The sequence below is a fragment of the Ornithodoros turicata genome, chromosome 1, assembly GCF_037126465.1.
Source record: "Ornithodoros turicata isolate Travis chromosome 1, ASM3712646v1, whole genome shotgun sequence".
Taxonomy (NCBI): domain Eukaryota; kingdom Metazoa; phylum Arthropoda; class Arachnida; order Ixodida; family Argasidae; genus Ornithodoros; species Ornithodoros turicata.
Window position 1 is genome coordinate 108,749,437 of NC_088201.1, and position 13,661 is coordinate 108,763,097.

Genomic DNA, 13,661 nt, shown 5'->3' on the forward strand with positions numbered 1-13,661 from the left:
ATTGTGTCCAATTGGACAATTTCCAGTTATTTCTAATCTGCCATGCCAACCAGCATTTGGGACTTCCAGTTGGACAAAGTGCAATTGGATCCTGTTGGAATTCTAATTGGGCCCTAGTTGGATTTCCAGTTAGGCCCTAATTGGAATTCTAATTGGATACCTAACTGAACTCCAATTGGTCTCCCATTGGTACTCTAATTGGATAGCTAACTGAAGTTCCAATTGGGGTTCTAATTGGGTCCCTAATTGGAACAGTCGTTGTTCTGGCTCCATGGCCAATTAGGTTAAAAACTGCTAAGCGTTGAAATGCTAAGCGTCCATGAAAAATGTGGTGCAAAACTGCTGATGTCAGGGGGTTGGACTCGCTCAAGGAAGTGTAACCACAAAGGAGCTGCTATCCGTTGGTCATGGAAGACGTTGCCTTCCGTTGGCTGCTTCAGTCCACTAAACTTTACGTGCTCATTTTCCTAAATTTATCACTTGCTATCTAAATTTGGCGTACTATGTGCATATCTCGTATGTACTTGTTAAACAAATAAGCAGTGAATATTTTCCCACTACATCACTTGCTTGTGTGCTGTCGTTCGTTCGTCGCCTGCATCACAAAACTCGACAGACCAGAGCACGGAATGGCTGGTAGCTTCATTTTTGCCATGTACGGTTCTCATTGGTTCGCAGAGCAGCATGAGGATGACGGTTAACTGTGTGTATTCATCTTTGGATTATGTTGTCTTTGGAAATACATGCCTACATTTGTTATGATGGGTAACGATTTATTGATTTTGTTCGCAAAGCATACGAAATCGTCACTTCAAGTCATAGGCGATAAACATGTTCATACGAGTTGGTGGAAAGCAAAGGGTTGGCGGTGTCGGAGGCAATCTCGCTGATAAAATATGATTCACGTTTTATATGACTACTTTTACCGTGTGATACCGAAAAAATTCTTCACTCATCCAAAGGATTGGTACACACCGAACTCAGTTACACGGCTCGCCTCTCTTCCTTTGCTGGATGTCTTCGACTTCATTCCCTCGGTTCCCCGTTTGTTATCCCACGTGACTGCACATGGTTGGCAACAAACAAAGCAGCTCCGCTGTTGTTAGGGGTCAGAAATTAGTCCACTAACACTGTTCATGACCAACAGATGGCTGTGCCCGGGCGCTCAGGGATAGGAGAATCCCATTGACGGCGCGCCAAGTACGTTCTCTAGAGTCTTCCTATATTAACTCTATGGCTAATGTATTAGTCAAGTGAATAAGCTCATTTTCAATGGTCGTTTGTTTCTTTCCTGTTGAAATAGAATTAACATACTGAATTCAACCAAACTGAGGTATTTTGCTCAGAAATATGCATAATTGCATATACGTGCCTCTTGTCTGCTTTGTCCAGATCAGCAATTGTGCTGCTGACAAGACTGTTTAATCCTATCAGTGCTGACGGAAGCAGGTGCTGTGGCATTCGACTTTTTATTAGCCTTTCCTTAACCACCCTGTTGCCAGGACACTTCCTTCTAATCCATGATTTGTGGCCATGGTTCAAAGTGCTATAACTGTAAGAACGGCTGAGAACAAACACTGTATTGCACACCTTTTCAAGTTGTGCGAAATCCCTTCCTTGTTTGGTCCCACGCTCACTTGTTAATAAAATGAATACACAAATGCACCGTGCATACCAAAATGGACCATTTCACTGTTTGCAAACAAACGGCACAAACCAGAAAACATATGGGGAAGAAAAGAGGCTAACGTGCGCTGGCGCTACCTGGCGGCCTGGGCACATCCAAGTGTCGCGCGTTTGGCGCATCCTGGCGTTGCAAAAGGGGCTACATAAACACATACCACTACAATGCAGGGAACCTGCTCTTCGTACAGTGCATACCTCAAAATCATGTCCCCCAGGTAACTTCTCTCTGACACTCTGATGACTCCCTTGTTCATCACAACCTTCATTTTATCGAACTTATAAGGGCAAAACCTTGGGCATTGAGTTGAAGGCAAGCTTAAATGTGTGTCCTGCTTGGGATTGTGCAATTGTTGTGATTCATTCAGTTTCAGTAGGAGCACTGTTGCCAGTGAAGTGGTTGCAGTCTACATCAGCGGGGTCCAGAGATATTTGCTGGCCATTGACAAGATGTTCACTGAAATTTCTTATGATATGGGGCACATTTCCAAGCACTCTGACAGTACGCCCTTGATGTGACCGGTGCACAGCACAGCTGGAGACAAGGCTGTGCTTCCTTGCCATGACATCAATATAATTCCATGTGCAGGCATGTTTGCAGTAAATGCTAAACCTATTCATACTGTTGTTCTGAAGCACCACTCAATAACTGAAGCCGTTAACTGAAGAACAGTAGGATTAAAGGAGCCCGTTGGTACATAACTACTTGGAGGCGACAACAGCCTGGCCGCGGGTTAAGCACACATAGACAGGCACGTCACAACTCTGAACCAAAGTTTTACTACGAAAAATCTGTGACATGTGTCTGTCTCTATTTCTGTGTGTTTAGTCCATGGCTAAACCGTGTGTCACCTCCAAGTAGTAAGCTGACCAACATTCACATCGCTGAAGGAAGTGCTTCTACGAAGTACAAAGTTCCTTCGCTGCAGCCTGATTGCAAACGTGAAACTCTGTACAAGGAAATGGACCATGACAGCAGCTTTGAAGAAAATAATTTTGAAATGCAGTCTTGTCTCTGACCTGACGCATATCGTCCGCAATATGGGCAGACTGACTCTGAGATTGTGTAGCCAGAACAGTGGCAAGGTAGAAGTTTCTCTCAGGGTATCTACAAACCTGGGAAACTGGGAGATGTCAGGGAATTTTGATGCGACAGTAAAAGTCGGGAGATTGTCAGGCAATTTGCCAAAACAGAGCTAAAGTCAGGAAAATCACAGACAAGTACCGGAAACAGCAGCTGAAAGAGCAGCCGAAACAGCAGGAAATTGTGAATGCCGATCACGCCACGCTGCAGCAACACTGTCATGAGTAGTACTTCCCCAGTACGACAAACTCAGAGGCAGAAAAGTACGGTGGTCTCACTAGTAATCCATAAATGACCTGTGTTATGAAGGATCTCTATCAAAACACAGAAGGAGGCACCAAGTTTGCTTTTGTTTTTGTCAAGGAATTCGCTTTAAATAGTCAGTGAAAACCTGGAAAAGTCAGGTATTCGAAGGCTGCAATTTGGTAGACACCCTGCGATCTCTAAGACACCACATGCTTCCATAATATATCACTGGCTTGGCCACCCTACACTTTTCCGGTAAATGTTATTTTACCAGTCTGTGATGAAACACACACTGAACGCGCTAGGTCAGCTGAACTCGTACTTGTGGTGTAGTTACGTAGAAAACAGCGCAGAGACGGGACACGAAGAAGAAACAAGTGCACACACAGAGCGCTGACTAGCAACTGAAGCTTTACTTCCCACAGGGGGCAAAACCGAAAAGGAGAGAAGAACATGAAAGGAGGACAATCAGGAACACTCTTGAAGATAACTAATCTCTTTGTACAATAGGTCCACTGACGGCTTACTGACACATCTTTCACCTCTATTATGAATTTGTGCTCCTTCATGAATTTCCCTGGCGAGGCTGTCGGGAGTAGCTCCTAAATGCACGTGTGTCTTCCAAACGAGGTCGGCATCCGCAATCGCGACAGTGCATGGCCAGGTTGCTGCCATGTGGGTTTGCGGAGAGGATGAGTGTTCGCGCAGCCTGTCATTCAGACACCGTCCTGTCTGCCCCACATATGACTTCCCGCACGTCAGAGGAATGTTATAAATAACATTACACTTGCACTGGACGAAAGGCCTTACATGCTTTTTGTTGCATCCGAAAGCAACGGCTTCTTCACTGTTGACGCGTCGACACAACCCGCCTAACTTGTTAGGTGCAGTGAATACAACGCTAACGGCGGCACGCTGGGCAACTTTCTTGATGTTGTGGGAAACGGCGTGGATATATGGAATGGCCGCTATCCTGGATGGGCGATCATGCCTGGGAGCCTCTTCGTGTTTCTTGTGCAACTTCCCGAGGAGAACCTCAGCTAAGCCTCTTATCAGCTGAACGGGAAAGCCCGCGGTTCCAAGCCTCAAAACTTGTGACAAGAGGCTTCGCTGAACTTGATGCGGGCATGAGCGTTTCACGGCATTTTCCATTGCCGATAGTGCAATACTGCGTTTGACCAGCTTGGAGTGGGCCGACGAAAACGGCAAGAGGCCCTTCTTAGACCGTGGGGCGTATGTCCAGCACAGGTGATCAAGCTCGATGGAGAGTTCAAGGTCTAGGAATCTTAGTCAATGTTCCACTGGTAACTCCCTCGTGAGTGTGAAAGGTGAGAGGGTGCGCTGGAAAATGCGAGTTATGTGTTCTGTGTGCTCGTGCACGGGCACGTTCTCAGTGTCAAAGACAATCAAGTAATCGTCAACGAACCGGAAAACCCTGGAGACTCCCATACCGCGGAGGGCACGTTCAAGCTGCCTGTCGTATCTTTCCAGCAGCAGGTTGCTGAGCACGGGGGCAACGCATGAACCAATGCAAACTCCGGCTCTTTGCGAGTATGCTCCTCCCAAAAACGCGACCGCAGTTGATTGAAGGTACAGTCAGAGGACTGCTAGGAAGGTGGAGACATCAACTCCACCTTCATTTTGAAACCGAACGGTTCCGTAACGGTCGGCTCCTTCACTAACAACTTCGATGAGCTCGTCTTGAGGCAGGCAGGCAAACAGGACAGTGTCTGAATGACAGGCTGCGTGAACACTCATCCTCCCTGCAAACCCACACAGGCAGCAACCTGGCCATGCACTGTCGCGATTGCGGATGCCGACCTCGTTTGGAAGACACACGTGTACTTACGAGCTACTCCGACAGGCTCGCCGGGGAAATTCATGAAGGAGCACAAATTGATGATAGAGGTGAAAGATGTGTCAGCAAGCCGTCAGTAGACCTATTGTACAAAGAGATCAGTTATCTTCAAGAGTGTTTTGATTGCCCTCCTTTCATGTTCTTCTCTCCTTTTTGGTTTTGCCCCCTTTGGGAAGTAAAGCTTCAGTTGCTAGTCAACGCTCTGTGTGTACACTTGTTTCTTCTTCGTGTCCCGTTTCTGCGCTGTTTTCTACGTAGTTACGTACCAACTTGCCCAAATCTCCACCTTAACTAAATTGTGGTGTAGTGCGTAGAGGGTCACCTGTTGTAGGATAGAGAATTTTGAGTCATAGAAGAGAGACAACTTCTTACATTCTGAGCGGTGTTTATTGTAGTGTCCGCTTGCTTGGGAACCCCAGTCCATACTGGCTCCTCGGGCCGCACAAACTGAGTGTCGGGTTACACTGTGTCTGGGAACCAGACCACATGTTGTGAGAAAAACAGTCACATGATCCTGAGTATAAAAATTCCCCATTCTGCGACTCGCGACTGAGCACCCAGACCGTCCCTTCGTTCCGACTCCCTAACCACATTCCCTAGACACAAACGCCACAAGGCCAGTATGTCAGAACGATGGCTAATTGAACCTCTGTATGCAATAAGGGGATAAGTCGATTTATCCCTTTTTTGTAATTTTTCCTGCAATGACATCTACATAACAGTATGTACCTGCCAAAGAAAATTTAGGACCGTATTGCAATCTAATGGCCTGCTACAGGAGGGTAAGAAACGGGAAATGCATGTGTGTCAATGGGAGGGACGATCAGATCAGGCCTCTTTTCTCGGTTTGGGATTTTTCGACTTATCCCCTTATTGCATACAGAGGCTCAATTGTGGTCAGGGACTAAAGCGAAGACGCTGCCAACAGTCAGCTGTCGGACACCCAAGTCCGCTTTCCTCTCTCCCATCTGCCTTTTTAACCAGTTGATCTTGCGGCGAGGTAATATCATCTAGTTCCTCCTCATAGTCACTCCGGTGCCCCCAACGAGCCACATGAAAACTTCCTGTACATATTTTGTTGTAAGTTCGGTTTTCTAGTTGTTCGTTTTTACACGTTACGTTCCTTCCATGTGTGAAAAGTCTGAGTGTCCTCACTCCAGTCCAAGTGACACTTTAACCCAGTATAGCCCGCTCTAGTATCTGGTGCTGCCAAAAATGATTCCTTTTGTGTTTTATTGCCTGCGACCATATAGAAATTCAAAATAAGTTGCGAACAACAAAAACGCATTTTGCTAGCAAGGTATAGAACAACATCAGACTTTCTACGCCAGTTACGGCACGTGTTGGGATACAACACTGTTCCTGTCTCTGTTGTAGCAGAGATACATTCCACACTTCGTGCACGGCCGCGCATATCGTCCCAGAGTGGCCGGTGGTCAGTGCAGTCTGTGCGAACCTCGTTCATCAGTGCGCCCCTGGGAGCCTTGACTAGTATGTTCTCCAATGATGGTTGGCCAACCCTTTTCTTCTGGAGCACCAGCTCCTGTGCCAGGTCAGCTACGAAACCTTTCAATGGCAGGTGCTTGAGGTTAAGCTGTCTGCAGTGGCGCTTGGGCAGTGCCCAAGCATTTACTGTTCAGATTATCGACGTGTGCCAAAATATCTACGTGTAGCATCTGTTTGAGCGCAGTAAATATTTGTACGTGTAGCAGAGCTTGTCTAGAAGTTCCACGTCTCCCATTGATTGGTTATGGTTATACATGCAAACAACGGGTGGGCAGTCTACGTTCTTATGACACTTCTCTTTTTTGTCCCATCGGTCCACTGCTGGTCCCATGGTCAGCTGCTTCGCAGTTGGACAGAAGGATGACACTTCGGTTGTCATGCCACTTTACTGCAATTATGTCCTTCCGATCTGAACTCGTGACCTTGTAGTCCACAGATCCACGACCACTGGCCTTGAGGTCAGTTTCGCTTTGCTGTAGGCATCCCCCGACATTACAGTCCCGACGTAATAAATTCCTTGCTTTGTAATTTCCTCCACAAGTTACAACGAGGTAAAGTAGTTGTCTGCTGCAAGAAGGTGCTCTCCCTGTTTTGGGAGAGTAGTACACAGCTGAATGACGACACCTGCACCCAGACCCATCTTGTGTTCATCTTGGTCACCGTACGAGCCACGGGTAACACCTTGTTACATGTCAATGTCATAGCACATGCCAGGTTCCCCGCACCGCGCCCACAGCCTCAGGCCCCACTTAGTGTGCGGCTTGTTTGGCATTAAATTGATGTATCCTTGACCATCTTCTGAACGGCACAAGGATTTCGTCCGCAGCCGTCTGTGCTTCTTCATCCTTATCAATCAGTTCCTCCCCCAGAAGTGTTAGCCAGGGCCGGATCTTGTCGCAGCCCTTTTCATCCAGGGACAAGCTCTCGTCGTCGACGAAGTGAAGGTGTCGGATCAGCGACAAGAACCTGGTTTTGGTCATGACATCAGCAATTAGAGGGTACCGTTGACATTGCTCCCAATAGCTACTTACGCTCGGCATCTAGAGAAGGCCCATCCTGGTATAGATTCCAATCAACTTTTCAATTTCATCAGGTGAAGTCGCAAGCGGGACAGCATGGCATTTCATGTAGTACCTGTTCGTCTGTGAAGCTATCAGCTCCGTCATTTCTCTCGTGACTTACTTGCTGAAGTATGCCTTCAGGCTGAGCAGGTCCTCTACTCCAGCAAAGTGGTTCTCAAAGTTTACCAGAGGCTCTGTAAATGATCGTTACCTCCATCCAGTATGGGATCTAGCTGGCGTTGGATCCACTGAAAAGTTGTCACTACTCTAGCCCGAAGTTGCACGTGTGCTACAAGCCACTTCAGTACGCTGCCACTCGATGGGTTTTTCAGCAACCTTCAGAAGCTTTTGCAAATATGCTAGGTAAATCTTTCCTATATTCAAATATAAGCTGAAATCCAGGCTAATTTGAAATAAAAGGTGGCTTGGGATGAAATACTTACGGGCGCGAAGGCGGACGGGTCACTGCTGGACAACGGCACATTTCACGAGCGCTTGCAATGCCACAACGGCGTGCGGTGAACATTAATGTAGCAAGAATATTGTACAGCCGACACGATGCGCCGGGTTTTATTGGCAGAAAGCCTTTCCCTCTCCTCAAATCGTGCTTCCAAATAAGTGTTGCAGATATGCTACGTATGGTCATGCTGGGTGTCAATAATACAGGAAGTCTTCACATCTTTGTATCTTGTTACGTCACGGCCTCTCCGATGAGGGTCTTCTTTCATTGGTGTAGTGAGGCACTCTATTGGCCTCCAGAAATTCCTCGGCATCCACAAATACTTCCTCATCCTGATGACTCTTTGTTCACAAATGCAGCACTGTATGTCGTTCTTGCATCAATATCTCCATCGTGAGGCTCATATTCTGGCCCAAACAACTGAAGCACGGCATCGATCAGCAGTGTGGATTCCCTTCCGTAGAGCAGGATAAAGGGGGTGTAGCTTGTGGTTTCATGCTCTGAAGAGTTGTAGGCGAAGGTGACGTATGCAAGAAACTAGTCCCAGCTGCGGTGGTTGATGGAGACATACTTGCTAATCATGTCCGCAAGTATTTTGTAAAAACGTTCACAAAGGCCGTCTGTCTGGCTTATTTGCTGTCATCTGAGAGTAGTTGGTACCAGTCAACCTGAACAGTTCCTCCGTCATCTCCGCGACGAAGTGCTGTCTTCTGTCTGTCATGACCGTTCCTAGCATGCTGTGATGTAGTACCAACATTTCGGTGAAGGCCTTGTGCTGTGTAAAGTGCCATTGCTGCAGGGGTAGCCATTGTTTCCACCCACTTAGTGTGGTAGTTAATAAGTACCTCTACACACTTCTTGCCATTCTCTGTTTCAGTAAGCAGGCCCAAAAAGTCAAGGCCGACATGCTTCAATTGCCTTTTCGCTGTGGGCTGAGGATGGAGCATCCCTTCAGGCCTTGTTGATGGGGTCTTTCCTGTTTGGCAATACAGGGCAGGACAACACATAGCCGTGATGTTGGAGAACATCTTCGGCCAGAAGTATCTCTGTTTTGTTTTCTCCAGAGTCCGGCGCATTCCGAGGTGTCCTGCTGTGACATCGTGGCAAGAAACACGTATCTCCCTCCAGTGTGGCCTTGGCACTACCAGCAAAACTCCTTCATTGCCGAGGTGCCTTGTTTAACGAGAGAGCACACTGGTGCAAATATCGGAACGCCCATGTGGTGTGCTTCACCTTCCTGGCTGTGGGCGCCTCGGGTTGTCATAAGTGCTCTATGATTGGCTTTCAGAGGGAATCAGCTGTCTATGCTCTCGTTTCCTGCCATGAAAACTAGAAATTCATCTTGATCTTCTGGTGCAGGGTTGTAGGACAGCCGTGATAGGGCGTCTGCATTGCAGTTCCGTGTGCATGGCTTTCTGAACTAATTTCATTGCAAAATTATTAAAGATCATGCCAGCACTACTCCCATTCAGGTCAAGGATGTGGCAACACTATCGTCATCATCAAAACAAGAATCATACTGTTTCAACAAAAATCTTTCTTGTCAAAAAGCAAAAAAGAGACCAGCTAGATGCGTCATCACAGGAAAACATGCATCATAAGACAGAACAGGATGGGACAGGTCTGGGCACGTCAGGACATTGCTCAATGAGTACTGTCACACAAGGAAAAATACAGGCTCACACGACTGCTAAACAACAAAGGAAAGCAAGCACTGGTCGACAGAGTAGGGCTAAAGAAAATGCACTTGAGCAAAAATGGAAAAGACACTCACCAGCATCAAAGTACTTCCACGTACACACCACACGGTCAAAAACAGTCTTCATTGTAAATCCGCTCGACACAAAATCCACAAGAATCGATGCACACCATCTACCAGTGAGGTGCAATACGTCCGTACCCACGAAAGGCAAACAGAGAACTGAATGCCTGCGCCGTCGTGTTGCTTTCGCAAAATTGTTGGGGATGTCATCCCGTTGTCTCGAGGCTACACTGTTTTTTTTTTTTGCTTTTTTTCACTAATGGTCAACGCAGTGCTGCAGACAGGATCAGTGTGCACCATCCACCAGTGAGGAGCAATACATCCATACCCTGTGATAAGCAAAGAGTGCACTGAATCCTGCGTGCTCTTTCTGCTCTCACTCATTGGTCCTGACGTCATCCCATTGTCTCGAGGCTACACTGTTTTTTTTCCACTAATGCTCAACGCAAGTGCTGCAAACAGCATCAATGTGTGCAATCCACCACATTCTACAATAGAAAATACTTTTATTGCATGTGTAGCAAATCTAATAATGAGTCTATTAAGCACTCTCTTATTAAACCCCTAAGTGCATGCAGATCTGAAAGGAAACAAAATCAGCAATCGTCACATTGCCTACCCAACCTGATAACTCACTGTAGCAGCAGTAGCAGCAATGATCTGAAAGAGAACCTATCAATAACAACATCCAAAGTCTCTTTCACTAATACATATGCTGCATGGGGTGGCCTGGATAATCTGAAAACAAAGACAGCAACTATTAATATCATCATCTGCATCATCATACAATAATGCATAAAACGATATGCCACTCTATAATCTGAAAGAGAAGCTCAATATCATCATCCAACATTCAATAATACATACATTTAGAGGTGAGTGCTGATGGGTAGTCTGAAAAAAGATAGTTGCAATTAATAACAAATGCAGTGCATAGGACCACATAACTATACTCACATTCAGGTAATGGTGGTGGTACTCACCAATTATCTAAAAGATAGTTGCAATTAATATCAACTAACCAAAGTCATATGCTGGTACATACTTGCGTTATCGCTCACACCAACATAGTCGTGTGAAATGAAACTCGTATATTGACATCAAATCAATGAAATGTCACTACAGTAAACTCTCGTTAATTCGAACTCGAGGGGGCCGCGATATCTGTTCGAACTAACGGGAGCCGCGTCCATGGAAGGATGCCTGGGCGTGGGGGGCGCGTTAAAGCTTCTCGGGACGCGCCCGCGGTGCATTCATGCCACTGGTTTCACTCTTTTGATGCACTGGAATGTCTTTACGGTAGTTCACACTGTTACTGCCGCGAAACTATACCCATATCCGCGGTCACCTTCCCAACGCCAAGCGGGTGCTACAGCAGAGAAAATCGCGAGATCGCGATGTACACACATTTAGAGAAAGTACAGGACTCGCACATACCTTCAACAGAAATTTATTTACAGAAGCGATGCCACTCATGCTTGGAAGTAGTCCGTAATGCGAGCTTGCACCCGTTTCCTGGAGCGCGATTCCGTGAGCTTGCAGTTTATGCACAAGTTCAAGCGCAGCGTCCGCATTCTCCTCACAACAGAAATACCGCGCTGCAGCGGCCAGCGCCGATGCCAATTCGGACACACATGGCATAGGCACTGGTTCGTGGCATGTATCGTCGGCATCTTCGTCGCTGTGATCCGCACAGTCGTCTGGTTGAATTCGGCTGGAGCACACAGCGTCGATGATGTCCGCGTCAGTCAGGGGCCCAGACGTCTCCACGCCGTCGTCTACGTTGACGTAGCTTTGAAATGTGACGCCGTCGGGTAAAACAGTGGCATCGTAATTAAAAAGATGATCGTCGTCCTCGGAAGAGGGTAGTTGTGGGTCTGCGGAGCCCTCTGCAACCAACGGTTCGGCAAAACCACATTTGCGAAAACAGTTTGCGATGGTTTGAGACCTCACGGAGTTCCAAACAGATGCGAGGATGTGAATTGCACCGAGAAGGTCGACGCTGTATGCTTTATCATTGTCTAAGCACAAAAGGATCCGTTCCAAGAGGTGCCTTCTGTACAGAGTCTTCAGGTTCTTAATTATTCCCAAATCCATGGGCTGCAAGACAGACGTGGTATTCTTCGTCAGAATGCCAGTCGAATCGCTTTTAGTCCCTGGACCTCACAGTGGGCAGTGCAGTTGTCTACAAACAGGAGAATCTTCCTCCCTTGTGAAGCAAATTTCCTGTCGAGCGTGCGAACCCAGTCTGCGAAGATTTTGGCCGTCATCCAAGCTTTTGTGTTGGCTTTATAGTCTACGGGATATGTCCTGATGCCCTTAAAGCAGCGGGGCTTGCTTGCTTTGCCGATCGCAAGCAAACGGCACCGTTCTGTGCCAGTTGCGTTTGCGCATACCATGACGGTGATCCTCACCTTGCTCCTCTTCCCTCCGGCACAGCTGTCGTCCTTGTAGGTTATGGTCTTGTTTGGTGGCAGCTTGTAGTACAGGACAGTCTCGTCAGCATTAAACACATCGTCCAGTGAATACGATGCCAGGAGTTCGCGGAGTTTTCCGGACAACCATTGCTCACACGTGGCGTTGTCGACGTCAGCCCTTTCACCACAAACACTCCTGAAGGTGAGCCCATGGCGTGCCGTGAAGCGTGTAAGCCACCCTTCCGACGCTGTGAAGTCCTCGATGCCCATTTGGCTTGCAAAATCTCGCGCTTTTGCAGCAATGATGGGGCCGCTCAACGGTAGGTTCCGGCTCCGCACGTGCTTGATCCAGGTGATCACTGCATCCTCAACGTTGGGATGAGCTGACGTCCGAAGTCGCTTTCTTGAAGGCTCCATGTTTTCTTTCTCGTGCGCACTGAAGATGGCACCTTTGTTCTTGATGTAGGTCGACAGTGTGCTCTTCTTTATGCCGTAGTTCTTTGCAATCTCCGTTTTCGAGTCCTGCCCACGTTCCACATCTCGCAGTATCTGCATCTTCGTCTCAAGGTCTTTTGCCGCGTAGTTGCCTCTTCTCGCCATGGTTCCAGTCGGCAAAACGAGCTGTGGCAAGTTGCTGAGCGGCGTTGATCGTCGCAAGGTCACGAGAGCAAATGACTCCGCGCAAACGCTCCTCCACCCTCTGTAGTCTCAACAGGAGGAGAGACAGAAGAGAGGCGCGGAGGGGGAGGGCGCAAGCTTTCGCGTGCGCATTTCCCGTCTCAAGGAGGTCAGCGCGTTAACGGAGCACAACAAACTAGGAAAGAAAGGACACGTGCGCTGCGCAGAAGGTCATTAACCAGAAAGAAACGGAGGGCCGCGGCCCGTTTTGGTCGGAGCTGCGGCCACCACCGGTTCGAATTATCCGATGTCTATGCTCGTCTGTTCGAATTACCGAGAGTTTCTCCCCATTGAAATACACATGGTTTCGGACGGGACCAGGACGAGAGTTCGAATTATCCGGCGGTTCGAATTAAGCGATTTCGAATTAACGAGATTCTACTGTAATACATACAACTCGGTGGTGATTCAGGTGCTGAAAGGAGAGGAACTTTAAGCGCTTCTCACTTTTGATATTCACCATTTGCTTACCCTTGTCTAAGTAGAACACCGGATTTGATGTGAAGACTGAGACAGACAACATTCTTAAGAAAACTAACTTTAAGGTAAAAAAAAAGAACACCAAAACTTACCACTATCATTGGATATCTTCGATTTGAAGTTGAGTGATGCTCTAGGAACCAGATCTTGGTTTTTAAGGTAACACATCTTCATTATCATATCACATCCTCTCCTCTCACACATTGTATGAATGAATTTTAGCAGTAAGAAGTGGGACTGAGATGGGGAAAAATCGGTATGTAGCAAAGCCCCTTCTTTGTATTAAACAACCAGTTGTGTACTAAGGAAAACGCGACCAGTAGAAAAAGTGATCACACCATTTCCATCGCATTCCTTTTCAACGTCCCCCTCACAGTCAACGATGGAAGCACAGAAGTGCTACGCTGTCTCTGAGGATGATTGTAT

General features: G+C 47.3%; 1 protein-coding gene across 1 annotated transcript; it reads right to left on the reverse strand.

Annotated features, from left to right (window-relative positions):
• Window positions 1–11,786: 11,786 nt before the first annotated feature.
• LOC135382375 (tigger transposable element-derived protein 4-like) lies at window positions 11,787–12,677 on the reverse strand. Its single transcript, XM_064612588.1, has one exon. The coding sequence runs from the start codon at window positions 12,675–12,677 to the stop codon at window positions 11,787–11,789; it is 891 nt and encodes a 296-aa protein (XP_064468658.1).
• Window positions 12,678–13,661: the final 984 nt, after the last annotated feature.